The 21182-nt window shown below is 35.9% G+C and overlaps 1 protein-coding gene across 7 annotated transcripts in view; it reads left to right on the top strand.

Moving 5' to 3' along the window:
- The window catches only part of LOC148626854 (uncharacterized), a 47876-nt gene that overhangs the window by 17717 nt on the left and 8977 nt on the right, over positions 1 to 21182 (top strand). For 6 of the 7 annotated variants that reach the window (XM_088550245.1, XM_088550172.1, XM_088550328.1 and 3 more), the window contains 13 exons: positions 1985 to 2119; positions 2361 to 2492; positions 4869 to 5003; positions 5245 to 5376; positions 7760 to 7894; positions 8136 to 8267; positions 10651 to 10785; positions 11027 to 11158; positions 13540 to 13674; positions 13916 to 14047; positions 16429 to 16563; positions 16805 to 16936; positions 18533 to 18667. In XM_088550245.1, coding sequence (XP_088406371.1) covers positions 1985 to 2119; positions 2361 to 2492; positions 4869 to 5003; positions 5245 to 5376; positions 7760 to 7894; positions 8136 to 8267; positions 10651 to 10785; positions 11027 to 11158; positions 13540 to 13674; positions 13916 to 14047; positions 16429 to 16563; positions 16805 to 16936; positions 18533 to 18667 — 1737 coding nt within the window. The remainder of the gene's footprint in view (positions 1 to 1984; positions 2120 to 2360; positions 2493 to 4868; positions 5004 to 5244; positions 5377 to 7759; positions 7895 to 8135; positions 8268 to 10650; positions 10786 to 11026; positions 11159 to 13539; positions 13675 to 13915; positions 14048 to 16428; positions 16564 to 16804; positions 16937 to 18532; positions 18668 to 21182) is intronic. The other variant, XM_088550110.1, reaches the window with a different exon arrangement.

Genomic DNA, 21182 nt, shown 5'->3' with positions numbered 1-21182 from the left:
AATATAGGAATAATGAATAGTGAAAAACAAAATATAAAAAAAAAGTTTAAATAACTAAGATACACTTAAAACCTATAACAGTGTATAGAATATGGGCCCAAATATTGGGGTTTACTACCTTCGCCAGGGCCAAAACATTATTAAAAAGAAGACTGCCAAGTACCGACACACACAGCAGAGTCAAGGTGTCCTTCAAAATTGATCTTGATCATGGTGAAAATGTGTCAAGTTCAAGATGATAAAGCATAAAATTGTAAGATTGTTTGATTATTTGTGTTTAACGGCCTATCAGCAATATCTCAGCTATATACGGGCGATGAACATGAAGAGATTATGGAATGAAAAATGGGATCGGACACAAGGATAATAGGGTCGACAAATTATTGCCACTGGGAATAGGGAGAGGGATAGGTCGGGCAATTTAGCCTCCTTCTCCTGTTGAATACCACTGCAGGGTTCTTTAACATTGCACCTTTCCCAACAGGTTGCACCATTATGGTTTGCGGTAAGGTTTTCCGTATTATGCCCTGACGACCCAGCATGTAGCAGAGGTAGCCCATTGCACCATCTTGGTACAAAACCTAGTTGCTCTGTGGGTAGTCGCCCAAGCCCCGACCAGGATTCTTAACACTATTTAGCCGCCTTTTACGACAGCATCAAGCTACTGCAGACCTATTCTTTTGACACCCAGGCCCACACAGGGCTAAAATTGAAAAGTGTAGCTGACAAAAAGCAATTGTAAACTGTCTTATGGTAACAAAATAAAGCGGGTTTTGACATTCCTTTCAAAAGGGATGGCAGTCCCAAGAAAGCTGATGATACGTTGTTCTAAGAACATTCGTTGTTTTTCGCCCAAATATGTCTCAAAAATGGCAGCTACTTTCTTGTCGTTGACACAAATGTTTGCCGACTGGAAAACCTTTTCCATTGGTTACACTTTGTTTGAGTTCAACAAAACAATCAGCCAATATCCGACAGGTCACGCGCAAGTAAACCATTTTACAGCACTTGCAAACCAAGGTATGAACGACGTTTTCTGGGGTACAGATGAAACCATCTTTTAAATTAAAGAGTTTGGTTGATCTGATGACCTCGTCAGTTTCCCAAAACGACACGTCGAACTGAACGGTCGCTAACAGTGTCATGTACCTAAGTAAATGGCAGGAGGCGTCTAGAGTGGCATTCTAGAAAGAACTCGTAACAAAGTGCGCTTTCAGACTCCTTCTTTTTCTATAGCCAGTAATAGGAAGTAAATCGTTGAATGCTGACGGCATGCATTCGGCTTTCAGAACTATGGAATAAAAGTTGCGAATCAGGATATTCTGGATTGCAATAGTGTGAGGATGGTATGGCATGACCACAGAATCACGGTTACTGTTTTTTTCTCACCTTCTTTTCTATAGACTGAAATCTCTTAACTTTGGAAACTGACGCGATCGCTCGATCCAGAACTTTGTTAGGATAGCCTTTCTTGACAAAACAAATATTTCATCGTGTCACATTGAGCCCTGAAATCTTGGTCAACGATGAAAATACGGCGAGGTCTCAGAAATTGTGACTTAGGAATGGCATTTATGCTGGACTGAGGATTACAGGACTGAACATTTAAGTCAATGGGCATCCGTGGGTTTGTAAAAAAAATGACGTGGAAATGCCATCTTGGATTTTACAATTAATGTAAATTCTCAGTCTTCTTTTCAAAACTATTTGATCCGACAAAGGCCGTAAGACCAAACATTTTGGCACATATTTATATATTTTTTAACACTTATTTGTATGAAGTTCCCTTTTACGTTTGAAACGTGGCCATTGTTCACTTATTCATTATTCTTAATTGTGTTTAACTGAGCCATTTCATAACATATATCATTTTACTTTGTTCAAAATATACTTTGACCATATCGTTGATAAGTGTTTTCTAGGCCATTTAACGACTATTCAATTGTTTTTCGCTATCCTTACTCCCGAAAATTTCCTATCACAGAGTGCATCTCTCCTTACTTCGGTGATAGCTGTAACAAGGAATGTCACTGTTTACAAGGACAGTGTAACCATGTTGACGGACAATGTGAAAGTCGACAATGTAAACCTGGATGGAGCGGTAATTCCTGTGATCACGGTAAGTGTCAGTAAATAAAGTTAATTAAATTATTCAGTCAATTAAAATTAATAGACAACTTTGTTATAACATAACTTATTGTGTTCCTTTCTAATAAACAAGTTTGATTGTCTGTTAACCTTTACAAAATCTATACATGCAGTGTCCTGTAAATTTCAATACATATGTTCTGTGTTTTCTTTGATTATGACATATTTATAATTGAAAGATCGGTAACTAATGCGATTTTGTTAATCTTAAGAATGTGCACGTCGACATTTTGGACAGAACTGCAACAAAACTTGTCATTGTTTTAATAACACATCATGTGACCCTGTGACTGGAACCTGCAGTAAATGTGAAGCTGGTTGGAATGGAACGTCGTGCGATATCAGTATGTTTAAAATATTTAACACGAAATCGATCATGAACTGAAGATATAATATCTTGGCTCTAAAACTTACAGTCAATCAATTTAGAACATACTCCTCAGCTTGTTTACCTTCTTTTAAAAACTGATTTATTAAATACTTACACAATGAAATAAGTCAATGTAGCTCTTAACTTTAACCATACTGCAAGTGAATTTGATTGTTTTAATATTTGTACTTTTATTAACTCTATAATTTGTCGTATATCTTAACAAAAGACTTGTGTTATTTATTAAACTGTCGGTGGTTCGCCTCCTCTCAGTTAAACATGGAACAGTTTGCTGTGAATGCTTAGAATACATTTATTTGTTCTTTGTTTATATATGTAGATACTAAATTGTTCAAACTATAGGAATAATGAATAGTGAAAAACAAAATATTAAAAATATTTACAAAAATGTTACATAACTAAGATACACTTAAAACCTATAACAGTGTATAGAATATGGGCCCAAATATTGGGGTTTACTACCTTCGCCAGGGCCAAAACATTATTAAAAAGAAGACTTCCAAGTACCGACACACACAACAGAGTCAAGGTGTCCTTCAAAATTGATCTTAATCATGGTGAAAATGCGTCAAGTTCAAGATGATAAAGCATAAAATTGTAAGATTGTTTGATTATTTGTGTTTAACGCCCTATCAGCAATATCTCAGCTATATACGGGCGATGAACATGAAAGGATTATGGAATAAAAAATGGGATCGGACACAAGGATAATAGGGTCGACAATTTTTTATTGCCACTGGGAATAGGGAGAGGGATAGGTCGGGCAATTTAGCCTCCTTCTCCTGTTGAATACCACTGCAGGGTTCTTTAACATTGCACCTTTCCCAACAGGTTGCACCATTATGGTTTGCGGTAAGGTTTTCCGTATTATGCCCTGACGACCCAGCATGTAGCAGATGTAGCCCATTGCACCATCTTGGTACAAAACCTAGTTGCTCTGTGGGTAGTCGCCCAAGCCCCGACCAATGATTCTAAACACTATTTAGTCGCCTTTTACGACAGCATAAAGCTACTTCGGACCTATTCTTTTAACACCCAGGCCCACACAGGGCTAAAATTGTAAGTGTAGCTGACAAAAAGCAATTGTAAACTGTCTTATGGTAACAAAATAAAGCGGGTTTTGACATTCTTTCCAAAAGGGATGGCAGTCCCAAGAAAGCTGATGATACGTTGTTCTAAGAACATTCGTTGTTTTTCGCCCAAATATGTCTCAAAAATGGCAGCTACTTTCTTGTCGTTGACACAAATGTTCGCCGACTGGAAAATCTTTTCCATTGGTTACACTTTGGTTGAGTTCAACAAAACAATCAGTCAATATCCGACAGGTCTCGCGCAAGTAAACCATTTTACAGCACTTGCAAACCAAGGTATGAACGACGTTTTCTGGGGTACAGATGAAACCATCTTTTAAATTAAAGAGTTTGGTTGATCTGATGACCTCGTCAAATTCCCGAAACGACATGTCCAACTGAATGGTCGCTAACAGTGTCATGTACCTTAGTAAATGGCAGGAGGCGTCTAGAGTGGTACTCTAGAAAGAACTCGTAACAAAGTGCGCTTTCAGACTCCTTCTTTTTCTATAGCCAGTAATAGGAAGTAAATCGTTGAATGCTGACGGCATGTATTCGGCTTTCAGAACTATGGAATAAAAGTTGCGAATCAGGATATTCTGGATTGCAATAGTGTGAGGATGGTATGGAATGACCACAGAATCACGGTACTGTTTTTTTCTCACCTTCTTTTCTATAGACTGAGATCTCTTAACTTTGGAAACTGACGCGATCGCTCGATCCAGAACTTTGTTAGGATAGCCTTTCTTGACAAAACAAATATTTCATCGTGTCACATTGAGCCCTGAAATCTTGATCAACGATGAAAATACGGCGAGGTCTCAGAAATTGTGACTTAGGAATGGCATTTATGCTGGACTGAGGATTACAGGACTGAACATTTAAGTCAATAGGCATCCGTGGGTTTGTAAAAAACTGACGTGGAAATGCCATCTTGGATTTTACAATTGATGTAAATTCTCAGTCTTCTTTTCAGAACTATTTGCTCCGACAAAGGCCGTAAGACCAAACATTTTGGCACATATTTATATATTTTTTAACATTTCTTTGTATGAAGTTCCCTTTTACGTTTGAAACGTGGCCATTGTTCACTTATTCATTATTCTTAATTGTGTTTAACTGAGCCATTTCATAACATATATCATTTTACTTTGTTCAAAATATACTTTGACCATATCGTTGATAAGTGTTTTCTAGGCCATTTAACGACTATTCAATTGTTTTTCGCTATCCTTACTCCCGAAAATTTCCTATCACAGAGTGCATCTCTCCTTACTTCGGTGATAGCTGTAACAAGGAATGTCACTGTTTACAAGGACAGTGTAACCATGTTGACGGACAATGTGAAAGTCGACAATGTAAACCTGGATGGAGCGGTAATTCCTGTGATCACGGTAAGTGTCAGTAAATAAAGTTAATTAAATTATTCAGTCAATTAAAATTAATAGACAACTTTGTTATAACATAACTTATTGTGTTCCTTTCTAATAAACAAGTTTGATTGTCTGTTAACCTTTACAAAATCTATATATGCAGTGTCCTGTAAATTGCAATACATATGTTCTGTGTTTTCTTTGATTATGACATATTTATAATTGAAAGATCGGTAACTAATGCGATTTTGTTAATCTTAAGAATGTGCACGTCGACAGTTTGGACAGGACTGCAACAAAACTTGTCATTGTTTTAATAACACATCATGTGACCCTGTGACTGGAACCTGCAGTAAATGTGAAGCTGGTTGGAATGGAACGTCGTGTGATATCAGTATGTTTAAAATATTTAACACGAAATCGATCATGAACTGAAGATATAATATCTTGGCTCTAAAACTTACAGTCAATCAATTTAGAACATACTCCTCAGCTTGTTTACCTTCTTTTAAAAACTGATTTATTAAATACTTACACAATGAAATAAGTCAATGTAGCTCTTAACTTTAACCATACTGCAAGTGAATTCGATTGTTTTAATATTTGTACTTTTATTAACTCTATAATTTGTCGTATATCTTAACAAAAGACTTGTGTTATTTATTAAACTGTCGGTGGTTCGCCTCCTCTCAGTTAAACATGGAACAGTTTGCTATGAATGCTTAGAATACATTTATTTGTTCTTTGTTTATATATGTAGATACTAAATTGTTCAAACTATAGGAATAATGAATAGTGAAAAACAAAATATTAAAAATATTTACAAAAATGTTACATAACTAAGATACACTTAAAACCTATAACAGTGTATAGAATATGGGCCCAAATATTGGGGTTTACTACCTTCGCCAGGGCCAAAACATTATTAAAAAGAGGACTTCCAAGTACCGACACACACAACAGAGTCAAGGTGTCCTTCAAAATTGATCTTGATCATGGTGAAAATGCGTCAAGTTCAAGATGATAAAGCATAAGATTGTAAGATTGTTTGATTATTTGTGTTTAACGCCCTATCAGCAATATCTCAGCTATATACGGGCGATGAACATGAAGAGATTATGGAATGAAAAATGGGATCGGACACAAGGATAATAGGGTCGACAAATTTTTATTGCCACTGGGAATAGGGAGAGGGATAGGTCGGGCAATTTAGCCTCCTTCTCCTGTTGAATACCACTGCAGGGTTCTTTAACATTGCACCTTTCCCAACAGGTTGCACCATTATGGTTTACGGTAAGGTTTTCCGTATTATGCCCTGACGACCCAGCATGTAGCAGAGGTAGCCCATTGCACCATCTTGGTACAAAACCTAGTTGCTCTGTGGGTAGTCGCCCAAGCCCCGACCAATGATTCTAAACACTATTTAGTCGCCTTTAACGACAGCATAAAGCTACTTCGGACCTATTCTTTTGACACCCAGGCCCACACAGGGCTAAAATTGTAAGTGTAGCTGACAAAAAGCAATTGTAAACTGTCTTATGGTAACAAAATAAAGCGGGTTTTGACATTCCTTCCAAAAGGGATGGCAGTCCCAAGAAAGCTGATGATACGTTGTTCTAAGAACATTCGTTGTTTTTCGCCCAAATATGTCTCAAAAATGGCAGCTACTTTCTTGTCGTTGACACAAATGTTTGCCGACTGAAAAATATTTTCCATTGGTTACACTTTGTTCGAGTTCAACAAAACAATCAGTCAATATCCGACAGGTCTCGCGCAAGTAAACCATTTTACAGCACTTGCAAACCAAGGTATGAACGACGTTTTCTGGGGTACAGATGAAACCATCTTTTAAATTAAAGAGTTTCGTTGATCTGATGACCTCGTCAGTTTCCCGAAACGACATGTCCAACTGAATGGTCGCTAACAGTGTCATGTACCTTAGTAAATGGCAGGAGGCGTCTAGAGTGGCACTCTAGAAAGAACTCGTAACAAAGTGCGCTTTCAGACTCCTTCTTTTTCTATAGCCAGTAATAGGAAGTAAATCGTTGAATGCTGACGGCATGTATTCGGCTTTCAGAACTATGGAATAAAAGTTGCGAATCAGGATATTCTGGATTGCAATAGTGTGAGGATGGTATGGCATGACCACAGAATCACGGTTACTGTTTTTTTCTCACCTTCTTTTCTATAGACTGAGATCTCTTAACTTTGGAAACTGACGCGATCGCTCGATCCAGAACTTTGTTAGGATAGCCTTTCTTGACAAAACAAATATTTCATCGTGTCACATTGAGCCCTGAAATCTTGGTCAACGATGAAAATACGGCGAGGTCTCAGAAATTGTGACTTAGGAATGGCATTTATGCTGGACTGAGGATTACAGGACTGAACATTTAAGTCAATGGGCATCCGTGGGTTTGTAAAAAAAATGACGTGGAAATGCCATCTTGGATTTTACAATTGATGTAAATTCTCAGTCTTCTTTTCAAAAATATTTGACCCGACAAAGGCCGTAAGACCAAACATTTTGGCACATATTTATATATTTTTTAACATTTCTTTGTATGAAGTTCCCTTTTACGTTTGAAACGTGGCCATTGTTCACTTATTCATTATTCTTATTTATGTTTAACTGAGCCATTTTATAACATATATCATTTTATTTTGTTCAAAATATACTTTGACTATATCGTTGATAAGTGTTTTCTAGGCCATTTAACGACTATTCAATTGTTTTTCGCTATCCTTACCCCCTAAAATCAAATTTCCTTTCACAGAATGTATCTCTCCTTACTTCGGTGATAGCTGTAGCAAGAAATGTCACTGTTTACAAGGACAGTGTAACAATGTTGACGGACAATGTGAAAGTCGACAATGTAAACCTGGATGGAGCGGTAATTCCTGTGATCACGGTAAGTGTCAGTAAATAAGATTAATTAAATTATTCAGTCAATTAAAATTATTAGACAACTTTGTTATAACATAACTTATTGTGTTCCTTTCTAATAAACAAGTTTGATTGTCTGTTAACCTTTACAATATCTATACATGCAGTGTCCTGTAAATTGCAATACATATGTTCTGTGTTTTCTTTGATTATGACATATTTATAATTGAAAGATCGGTAACTAATTCGATTTTGTTAATCTTAAGAATGTGCACGTCGACAGTTTGGACAGAACTGCAACAAAACTTGTCATTGTTTTAATAACACATCATGTGACCCTGTGACTGGAACCTGCAGTAAATGTGAAGCTGGTTGGAATGGAACGTCGTGTGATATCAGTATGTTTAAAATATTTAACACGAAATCGATCATGAACTGAAGATATAATATCTTGGCTCTAAAACTTACAGTCAATCAATTTAGAACATACTCCTCAGCTTGTTTACCTTCTTTTAAAAACTGATTTATTAAATACTTACACAATGAAATAAGTCAATGTAGCTCTTAACTTTAACCATACTGCAAGTGAATTTGATTGTTTTAATATTTGTACTTTTATTAACTCTATAATTTGTCGTATATCTTAACAAAAGACTTGTGTTATTTATTAAACTGTCGGTGGTTCGCCTCCTCTCAGTTAAACATGGAACAGTTTGCTGTGAATGCTTAGAATACATTTATTTGTTCTTTGTTTATATATGTAGATACTAAATTGTTCAAACTATAGGAATAATGAATAGTGAAAAACAAAATATTAAAAATATTTACAAAAATGTTACATAACTAAGATACACTTAAAACCTATAACAGTGTATAGAATATGGGCCCAAATATTGGGGTTTACTACCTTCGCCAGGGCCAAAACATTATTAAAAAGAGGACTTCCAAGTACCGACACACACAACAGAGTCAAGGTGTCCTTCAAAATTGATCTTGATCATGGTGAAAATGCGTCAAGTTCAAGATGATAAAGCATAAGATTGTAAGATTGTTTGATTATTTGTGTTTAACGCCCTATCAGCAATATCTCAGCTATATACGGGCGATGAACATGAAGAGATTATGGAATGAAAAATGGGATCGGACACAAGGATAATAGGGTCGACAAATTTTTATTGCCACTGGGAATAGGGAGAGGGATAGGTCGGGCAATTTAGCCTCCTTCTCCTGTTGAATACCACTGCAGGGTTCTTTAACATTGCACCTTTCCCAACAGGTTGCACCATTATGGTTTACGGTAAGGTTTTCCGTATTATGCCCTGACGACCCAGCATGTAGCAGAGGTAGCCCATTGCACCATCTTGGTACAAAACCTAGTTGCTCTGTGGGTAGTCGCCCAAGCCCCGACCAATGATTCTAAACACTATTTAGTCGCCTTTAACGACAGCATAAAGCTACTTCGGACCTATTCTTTTGACACCCAGGCCCACACAGGGCTAAAATTGTAAGTGTAGCTGACAAAAAGCAATTGTAAACTGTCTTATGGTAACAAAATAAAGCGGGTTTTGACATTCCTTCCAAAAGGGATGGCAGTCCCAAGAAAGCTGATGATACGTTGTTCTAAGAACATTCGTTGTTTTTCGCCCAAATATGTCTCAAAAATGGCAGCTACTTTCTTGTCGTTGACACAAATGTTCGCCGACTGAAAAATATTTTCCATTGGTTACACTTTGTTCGAGTTCAACAAAACAATCAGTCAATATCCGACAGGTCTCGCGCAAGTAAACCATTTTACAGCACTTGCAAACCAAGGTATGAACGACGTTTTCTGGGGTACAGATGAAACCATCTTTTAAATTAAAGAGTTTCGTTGATCTGATGACCTCGTCAGTTTCCCGAAACGACATGTCCAACTGAATGGTCGCTAACAGTGTCATGTACCTTAGTAAATGGCAGGAGGCGTCTAGAGTGGCACTCTAGAAAGAACTCGTAACAAAGTGCGCTTTCAGACTCCTTCTTTTTCTATAGCCAGTAATAGGAAGTAAATCGTTGAATGCTGACGGCATGTATTCGGCTTTCAGAACTATGGAATAAAAGTTGCGAATCAGGATATTCTGGATTGCAATAGTGTGAGGATGGTATGGCATGACCACAGAATCACGGTTACTGTTTTTTTCTCACCTTCTTTTCTATAGACTGAGATCTCTTAACTTTGGAAACTGACGCGATCGCTCGATCCAGAACTTTGTTAGGATAGCCTTTCTTGACAAAACAAATATTTCATCGTGTCACATTGAGCCCTGAAATCTTGGTCAACGATGAAAATACGGCGAGGTCTCAGAAATTGTGACTTAGGAATGGCATTTATGCTGGACTGAGGATTACAGGACTGAACATTTAAGTCAATGGGCATCCGTGGGTTTGTAAAAAAAATGACGTGGAAATGCCATCTTGGATTTTACAATTGATGTAAATTCTCAGTCTTCTTTTCAAAAATATTTGACCCGACAAAGGCCGTAAGACCAAACATTTTGGCACATATTTATATATTTTTTAACATTTCTTTGTATGAAGTTCCCTTTTACGTTTGAAACGTGGCCATTGTTCACTTATTCATTATTCTTATTTATGTTTAACTGAGCCATTTTATAACATATATCATTTTATTTTGTTCAAAATATACTTTGACTATATCGTTGATAAGTGTTTTCTAGGCCATTTAACGACTATTCAATTGTTTTTCGCTATCCTTACCCCCTAAAATCAAATTTCCTTTCACAGAATGTATCTCTCCTTACTTCGGTGATAGCTGTAGCAAGAAATGTCACTGTTTACAAGGACAGTGTAACAATGTTGACGGACAATGTGAAAGTCGACAATGTAAACCTGGATGGAGCGGTAATTCCTGTGATCACGGTAAGTGTCAGTAAATAAGATTAATTAAATTATTCAGTCAATTAAAATTATTAGACAACTTTGTTATAACATAACTTATTGTGTTCCTTTCTAATAAACAAGTTTGATTGTCTGTTAACCTTTACAATATCTATACATGCAGTGTCCTGTAAATTGCAATACATATGTTCTGTGTTTTCTTTGATTATGACATATTTATAATTGAAAGATCGGTAACTAATTCGATTTTGTTAATCTTAAGAATGTGCACGTCGACAGTTTGGACAGAACTGCAACAAAACTTGTCATTGTTTTAATAACACATCATGTGACCCTGTGACTGGAACCTGCAGTAAATGTGAAGCTGGTTGGAATGGAACGTCGTGTGATATCAGTATGTTTAAAATATTTAACACGAAATCGATCATGAACTGAAGATATAATATCTTGGCTCTAAAACTTACAGTCAATCAATTTAGAACATACTCCTCAGCTTGTTTACCTTCTTTTAAAAACTGATTTATTAAATACTTACACAATGAAATAAGTCAATGTAGCTCTTAACTTTAACCATACTGCAAGTGAATTTGATTGTTTTAATATTTGTACTTTTATTAACTCTATAATTTGTCGTATATCTTAACAAAAGACTTGTGTTATTTATTAAACTGTCGGTGGTTCGCCTCCTCTCAGTTAAACATGGAACAGTTTGCTGTGAATGCTTAGAATACATTTATTTGTTCTTTGTTTATATATGTAGATACTAAATTGTTCAAACTATAGGAATAATGAATAGTGAAAAACAAAATATTAAAAATATTTACAAAAATGTTACATAACTAAGATACACTTAAAACCTATAACAGTGTATAGAATATGGGCCCAAATATTGGGGTTTACTACCTTCGCCAGGGCCAAAACATTATTAAAAAGAGGACTTCCAAGTACCGACACACAACAGAGTCAAGGTGTCCTTCAAAATTGATCTTGATCATGGTGAAAATGCGTCAAGTTCAAGATGATAAAGCATAAGATTGTAAGATTGTTTGATTATTTGTGTTTAACGCCCTATCAGCAATATCTCAGCTATATACGGGCGATGAACATGAAGAGATTATGGAATGAAAAATGGGATCGGACACAAGGATAATAGGGTCGACAAATTTTTATTGCCACTGGGAATAGGGAGAGGGATAGGTCGGGCAATTTAGCCTCCTTCTCCTGTTGAATACCACTGCAGGGTTCTTTAACATTGCACCTTTCCCAACAGGTTGCACCATTATGGTTTACGGTAAGGTTTTCCGTATTATGCCCTGACGACCCAGCATGTAGCAGAGGTAGCCCATTGCACCATCTTGGTACAAAACCTAGTTGCTCTGTGGGTAGTCGCCCAAGCCCCGACCAATGATTCTAAACACTATTTAGTCGCCTTTAACGACAGCATAAAGCTACTTCGGACCTATTCTTTTGACACCCAGGCCCACACAGGGCTAAAATTGTAAGTGTAGCTGACAAAAAGCAATTGTAAACTGTCTTATGGTAACAAAATAAAGCGGGTTTTGACATTCCTTCCAAAAGGGATGGCAGTCCCAAGAAAGCTGATGATACGTTGTTCTAAGAACATTCGTTGTTTTTCGCCCAAATATGTCTCAAAAATGGCAGCTACTTTCTTGTCGTTGACACAAATGTTCGCCGACTGAAAAATATTTTCCATTGGTTACACTTTGTTCGAGTTCAACAAAACAATCAGTCAATATCCGACAGGTCTCGCGCAAGTAAACCATTTTACAGCACTTGCAAACCAAGGTATGAACGACGTTTTCTGGGGTACAGATGAAACCATCTTTTAAATTAAAGAGTTTCGTTGATCTGATGACCTCGTCAGTTTCCCGAAACGACATGTCCAACTGAATGGTCGCTAACAGTGTCATGTACCTTAGTAAATGGCAGGAGGCGTCTAGAGTGGCACTCTAGAAAGAACTCGTAACAAAGTGCGCTTTCAGACTCCTTCTTTTTCTATAGCCAGTAATAGGAAGTAAATCGTTGAATGCTGACGGCATGTATTCGGCTTTCAGAACTATGGAATAAAAGTTGCGAATCAGGATATTCTGGATTGCAATAGTGTGAGGATGGTATGGCATGACCACAGAATCACGGTTACTGTTTTTTTCTCACCTTCTTTTCTATAGACTGAGATCTCTTAACTTTGGAAACTGACGCGATCGCTCGATCCAGAACTTTGTTAGGATAGCCTTTCTTGACAAAACAAATATTTCATCGTGTCACATTGAGCCCTGAAATCTTGGTCAACGATGAAAATACGGCGAGGTCTCAGAAATTGTGACTTAGGAATGGCATTTATGCTGGACTGAGGATTACAGGACTGAACATTTAAGTCAATGGGCATCCGTGGGTTTGTAAAAAAAATGACGTGGAAATGCCATCTTGGATTTTACAATTGATGTAAATTCTCAGTCTTCTTTTCAAAAATATTTGACCCGACAAAGGCCGTAAGACCAAACATTTTGGCACATATTTATATATTTTTTAACATTTCTTTGTATGAAGTTCCCTTTTACGTTTGAAACGTGGCCATTGTTCACTTATTCATTATTCTTATTTATGTTTAACTGAGCCATTTTATAACATATATCATTTTATTTTGTTCAAAATATACTTTGACTATATCGTTGATAAGTGTTTTCTAGGCCATTTAACGACTATTCAATTGTTTTTCGCTATCCTTACCCCCTAAAATCAAATTTCCTTTCACAGAATGTATCTCTCCTTACTTCGGTGATAGCTGTAGCAAGAAATGTCACTGTTTACAAGGACAGTGTAACAATGTTGACGGACAATGTGAAAGTCGACAATGTAAACCTGGATGGAGCGGTAATTCCTGTGATCACGGTAAGTGTCAGTAAATAAGATTAATTAAATTATTCAGTCAATTAAAATTATTAGACAACTTTGTTATAACATAACTTATTGTGTTCCTTTCTAATAAACAAGTTTGATTGTCTGTTAACCTTTACAATATCTATACATGCAGTGTCCTGTAAATTGCAATACATATGTTCTGTGTTTTCTTTGATTATGACATATTTATAATTGAAAGATCGGTAACTAATTCGATTTTGTTAATCTTAAGAATGTGCACGTCGACAGTTTGGACAGAACTGCAACAAAACTTGTCATTGTTTTAATAACACATCATGTGACCCTGTGACTGGAACCTGCAGTAAATGTGAAGCTGGTTGGAATGGAACGTCGTGTGATATCAGTATGTTTAAAATATTTAACACGAAATCGATCATGAACTGAAGATATAATATCTTGGCTCTAAAACTTACAGTCAATCAATTTAGAACATACTCCTCAGCTTGTTTACCTTCTTTTAAAAACTGATTTATTAAATACTTACACAATGAAATAAGTCAATGTAGCTCTTAACTTTAACCATACTGCAAGTGAATTTGATTGTTTTAATATTTGTACTTTTATTAACTCTATAATTTGTCGTATATCTTAACAAAAGACTTGTGTTATTTATTAAACTGTCGGTGGTTCGCCTCCTCTCAGTTAAACGTGGAACAGTTTGCTGTGAATGCTTAGAATACATTTATTTGTTCTTTGTTTATATATGTAGATACTAAATTGTTCAAACTATAGGAATAATGAATAGTGAAAAACAAAATATTAAAAATATTTACAAAAATGTTACATAACTAAGATACACTTAAAACCTATAACAGTGTATAGAATATGGGCCCAAATATTGGGGTTTACTACCTTCGCCAGGGCCAAAACATTATTAAAAAGAGGACTTCCAAGTACCGACACACACAACAGAGTCAAGGTGTCCTTCAAAATTGATCTTGATCATGGTGAAAGTGTCAAGTTCAAGATGATAAAGCATAAGATTGTAAGATTGTTTGATTATTTATGTTTAACGCCCTATCAGCAATATCTCAGCTATATACGGGCGATGAACATGAAGAGATTATGGAATGAAAAATGGGATCGGACACAAGGATAATAGGGTCGACAAATTTTTATTGCCACTGGGAATAGGGAGAGGGATAGGTCGGGCAATATAGCCTCCTTCTCCTGTTGAATACCACTGCAGGGTTCTTTAACATTGCACCTTTCCCAACAGGTTGCACCATTATGGTTTACGGTAAGGTTTTCCGTATTATGCCCTGACGACCCAGCATGTAGCAGAGGTAGCCCATTGCACCATCTTGGTACAAAACCTAGTTGCTCTGTGGGTAGTCGCCCAAGCCCCGACCAATGATTCTAAACACTATTTAGTCGCCTTTAACGACAGCATAAAGCTACTTCGGACCTATTCTTTTGACACCCAGGCCCACACAGGGCTAAAATTGTAAGTGTAGCTGACAAAAAGCAATTGTAAACTGTCTTATGGTAACAAAATAAAGCGGGTTTTGACATTCCTTCCAAAAGGGATGGCAGTCCCAAGAAAGCTGATGATACGTTGTTCTAAGAACATTCGTTGTTTTTCGCCCAAATATGTCTCAAAAATGGCAGCTACTTTCTTGTCGTTGACACAAATGTTCGCCGACTGAAAAATATTTTCCATTGGTTACACTTTGTTCGAGTTCAACAAAACAATCAGTCAATATCCGACAGGTCTCGCGCAAGTAAACCATTTTACAGCACTTGCAAACCAAGGTATGAACGACGTTTTCTGGGGTACAGATGAAACCATCTTTTAAATTAAAGAGTTTCGTTGATCTGATGACCTCGTCAGTTTCCCGAAACGACATGTCCAACTGAATGGTCGCTAACAGTGTCATGTACCTTAGTAAATGGCAGGAGGCGTCTAGAGTGGCACTCTAGAAAGAACTCGTAACAAAGTGCGCTTTCAGACTCCTTCTTTTTCTATAGCCAGTAATAGGAAGTAAATCGTTGAATGCTGACGGCATGTATTCGGCTTTCAGAACTATGGAATAAAAGTTGCGAATCAGGATATTCTGGATTGCAATAGTGTGAGGATGGTATGGCATGACCACAGAATCACGGTTACTGTTTTTTTCTCACCTTCTTTTCTATAGACTGAGATCTCTTAACTTTGGAAACCGACGCGATCGCTCGATCCAGAACTTTGTTAGGATAGCCTTTCTTGACAAAACAAATATTTCATCGTGTCACATTGAGCCCTGAAATCTTGGTCAACGATGAAAATACGGCGAGGTCTCAGAAATTGTGACTTAGGAATGGCATTTATGCTGGACTGAGGATTACAGGACTGAACATTTAAGTCAATGGGCATCCGTGGGTTTGTAAAAAAAATGACGTGGAAATGCCATCTTGGATTTTACAATTGATGTAAATTCTCAGTCTTCTTTTCAAAAATATTTGACCCGACAAAGGCCGTAAGACCAAACATTTTGGCACATATTTATATATTTTTTAACATTTCTTTGTATGAAGTTCCCTTTTACGTTTGAAACGTGGCCATTGTTCACTTATTCATTATTCTTATTTATGTTTAACTGAGCCATTTTATAACATATATCATTTTATTTTGTTCAAAATATACTTTGACTATATCGTTGATAAGTGTTTTCTAGGCCATTTAACGACTATTCAATTGTTTTTCGCTATCCTTACCCCCTAAAATCAAATTTCCTTTCACAGAATGTATCTCTCCTTACTTCGGTGATAGCTGTAGCAAGAAATGTCACTGTTTACAAGGACAGTGTAACAATGTTGACGGACAATGTGAAAGTCGACAATGTAAACCTGGATGGAGCGGTAATTCCTGTGATCACGGTAAGTGTCAGTAAATAAGATTAATTAAATTATTCAGTCAATTAAAATTATTAGACAACTTTGTTATAACATAACTTATTGTGTTCCTTTCTAATAAACAAGTTTGATTGTCTGTTAACCTTTACAATATCTATACATGCAGTGTCCTGTAAATTGCAATACATATGTTCTGTGTTTTCTTTGATTATGACATATTTATAATTGAAAGATCGGTAACTAATTCGATTTTGTTAATCTTAAGAATGTGCACGTCGACAGTTTGGACAGGACTGCAACAAAACTTGTCATTGTTTTAATAACACATCATGTGACCCTGTGACTGGAACCTGCAGTAAATGTGAAGCTGGTTGGAACGGAACGTCGTGCGATATCAGTATGTTTAAAATATTTAACACGAAATCGATCATGAACTGAAGATATGATGTCATATAGTCAAACAATTTAGATGACACGCATAAGCTTCCTTGTCTTCTTTTTAATATTGATTTATTAAATACTTACGAAATGAAATAAGTTAATGTAGCTCTTTATTATAACCATACTGCGAGAATTTTTGATTGTTTTAATTTTTGTACAACTTTTCAAACTATATGACTCTATAATTTGTCGTATATCTTAACAAAAGACGTGTTATTTATTAAACTGTCGATGATTTGCCTACTGTCAGCAAGACATGGATTTCAATATAAAAAACAATCTGCAATAAATGAAAAACAACTGTTTGCTATGAATGCATAGAATAAATGAAGAGTAATAACAAAATTACCGAACTGATGAAATCTAGACGGTAGTCAAAGAGTAATCAAGGGAACCAAGGTTATAGCGGTAATCAAAAGAATTCAATCCATGGACAAAGACCAGACATGGAAAACAGATATACACAAAGTACATACAAAGTAAGAAAAGCAAATGAGCAACTCGGACTCCACTTAAAACTGGGAGCAAGGACCAGGTGTACCGGTAGGGTAAGCGTCCTCTGCTTTTCTAGAAACACCCGCCGAGTTGCTCATAAAATGTCCGGGGTAGACAAACGAGGAAAGGAAAACCATGACCCGTTGAATAAATCAGTTTTCATGGTGCAGATAGATACACCATAACGGTCCACGAGTTCATGATGACGGCCATAAAACTTTGGTGGTGGTGACTTCAATCTTGCAGCAACATAACCCTGGTTCAGAAGCCTATATGTTAGAGTTCTAGCGCGATACAAAAAGTCTGCGTAGTTCAAAAGGACTAATTTAAAAGGAAAGTCCGTTTAACAAATGACAGTATCAGGGTAAATTTCGGAAAGTTGGAAATTCATCGCAATGTTGTTGACATTGTACAGGCATTTCAAAATGAAGGATGGGATAAAACAAATTTTATAGCGCGCTTAACCCCCCCCCCTCAATTTCATCATGGTTAACTAATTCCGGTCTAAAATTATTTAAACATAAATGGGCAACATCGAACTGCCACCAGTCATAACCGGTAAAACTATTATTCAAATCAGTACAGAAGATATGAACAATAAATAGAACTAAATACAATAAACATGATCTAAATCTTAGTGACGAGTTCTAAAAAGTCTTGAACTTTGTGTGGAAGGTGCGTCAAGTTTAAGATGAAATAATACTAATACACAAGTAAATAAACTACAAAAAATAAATTTGTAGACATTATGAAAATACATTATCTATAATATATTAGACAGAATCAGAATATTGGTAAAAAATATGGATATCGGAATAAAACCATTTTATGCAGCGTATGCGACGTAATTTATTATACCCTGGCCCTGGTTCGAAAGCTTATCTCTTAGGTCAAAGTGGCGTTTAGAAACTATTTCTTCCTTGTTCAACTGTTAAAAATTGCAGATACTGTACTGTTCAAAATATGCCTTAACTGTAATGTTGTAATGTAGTGTTTCCTAGACCGTTCAAAAATAACGTTTTTCTCTATCCTTATTTTCGAATATTTCCTATCACAGAGTGTATCTCTCCTTATTTCGGTGATAGCTGTAACAAGGAATGTCACTGTTTACAAGGACAGTGTAACAATGTTGACGGACAATGTGAAAGTCGACATTGCAAACCTGGATGGAGGGGTCATTCTTGTGATCAAGGTAAGCCTTAAAACGTACGTTGTAGATTAGTTTAGGAGGCAAACTATCATTAAACAATTCATATCAAACAAATATATGTTTAGACCACTTTTAAAATTTCAAACTTTGGGATTTGTTCCTTTTTGTTTTGCAAATACATTTTACTGACCAATAAGTTTGGTTTTGTGATGGACTGTATTTGTCAAAATAATAAACACAGCACCTGTACGTTTGTCAATATAAAACCAAATTATTGTTACAATAATGCTGTAGCAATATATTACTAAAATGACGGTGCCGGTTTTAATTTTTAAATAAAAAATGAAAAATGGATTTGAATTGCTCGACACGTGATCAAAATAGATGTTTGAATTTGCTTGACATTTAAATCAAGCAAACTAATTGAAATACGTTGAATACGTTTGCTTTTTGTAGATTCTTCGTTTTCTCTGCAGTAGCAATTTGTAAAATACAAATTCATCGACATATCATTAAAACCGATAAAATATCACAAAGAAAAAAGAAAATTGATTTATACCTAGAACAGTGTTTAAAGAAATTAGATTTTTTTTGTAATAACTACTGCCATCGTCGACTGTTTAAGCATCGTAATTAACAAGCCAACCCAGAGCAGCGTCGTCTCTTTCAACAGACTTGATGCTATTTATATTAGTAATATCTTATTGCACAAACCCTTTTAAAAGGAATTTCGCTAAATTTAATGAATAAATCTATACCTATTATTCAATATACCTACACTGCAATCATTGCAATATGCTGTCATAAATACATATTGCAGGATCTTCAATTAAATTAATAAAAATAAGGCATTTCTGATTGGTCACTATGTTTCTTTTCCTCCGTGTACGTGTACCCTTTACGATATAACGTCATCGAAAATATTGGTCTGTACGGAAAATCACGGGAAACAGGATTAGAATGGTAATAAAAAAGGAATATAATCCATGAATAACGAACATAAAATCTCAAAGATAATACAAGGAAACCAAAAAACAAAACAAAACAAAACAAAACAAAACAAAAAAACAAAAACAAAAAACAAAACAAAACAAAACGAAACGAAACAAAAACAAAAATTGAGCAACTCTAATTCCGTAAAGTGGTCCATTCCATAAATGGTCCGATAAGGACATTGAACCGGAAGTACTCGATGCCATCCAAAAATGTTTTCTTTTTGTATTTCAATGATTGTAACCATCATTTCCTTGTACTTGATTCTTTTAATTTATAATTTTCATTTCAGAGAACGTTCGTCAGCTTATTCATTTCTAATTTGACATCTTGACAACTATAAAAGTTATTGCGATACTTCCTATACAAGAAATGACCATTAATCAGATATGAAAACTTTTATAGAACATACAGATAATTTTAGATTAATATATATTTCTCTATGTAGTAACTTAAATACTTTTGATTAATCCATCTTTATTCTACTATCCCACATCCTCAGCTAAAAGAAACACTGCATTTTTTTTAATTCAGAGCTGAATTTTACGAAGACCTTCTTATAGAATAATCAAATTCGTTGAAAAAAAATAAATCAAATTCCAATAAGCAAATAACGAATATATTGCTACATTTTGTATTTTGAACTGTCTAAAATGTGCATGATTTTGATTCTGGTGTCACTAATTTGTTTCGTTTTTGATGTCTCAGCACTTTCTCCAATACATGAATTTACAATATATTTGAAAAAATTGCTTAATTAGTATCTTTTCTACACTAATGTAAGGCAGAACTAATACAAAATATACTCTAACCAAACGTTAAAGAGTCTTTTCTCCACCCTCTTAGGCAGACCTCATACAAAACTGACTCTAACAAAACGTTAATAAAGGCTATTGTACACTCCTGGTAGGCCGTCCTCTTACAAGACTTACTCTAACAGAACGTTCAAAGAGTCTTTTCTCCACCCTATTAGGCGGACCACATATAAAACGTACTCTAGCAATACGTTAATAAATTTTTCTCTAAACCCCTGTTAGGCAGTCCTTGCAAAACTTATTCTAACAAAACGTTATAAGAATCTTTTCTACACTCCTGTTAGGCAGAGCTCATACAAACCGTACTCTAATAAAACGTTAATGAAGTCTTTTCTAAACCCCTTTTAGACAGGCTTAAAACAAAACTTACTATAACAAAACGTTATTAGAGTTTTTTCAAGACCCCTGTCAGGCAGTCCTGTTTCAAAACCTACTCGAACAAAACGTTAATAGAGTATTTTCAAGACACATGTTAGGCACTCCTGTTTCAAAACTTACTCTAACTCAGCCTCATATCTTGACCTACACGTAGAAATCGATAGTAAAGGAAAACTATTGACCAAACTTTAGGACAAACGTGATGACTTTTCATTCAAAATTGTCAACTTTCCTTTCATCTGTGGCAACATCCCTTCGGCTCCTGCGTATGGGACGTTATGCCAGAGCTTGCGGAAGCTACGCAGACTTTTTGTATCGCGCTAGAAATCTAACAAATAGGCTTCTGGACACAGGGTTATGTTGCTACAAGT

This window comes from Perna viridis, chromosome 1 (genome assembly GCF_037379345.1).
Source record: "Perna viridis isolate PV_CMFRI_1.1 ecotype Kerala chromosome 1, ASM3737934v1, whole genome shotgun sequence".
Lineage (NCBI taxonomy): Eukaryota > Metazoa > Mollusca > Bivalvia > Mytilida > Mytilidae > Perna > Perna viridis.
The sequence above is the reverse complement of the archived record's forward strand: the minus strand, read 5'-3'. Positions and strand labels throughout refer to the sequence as shown.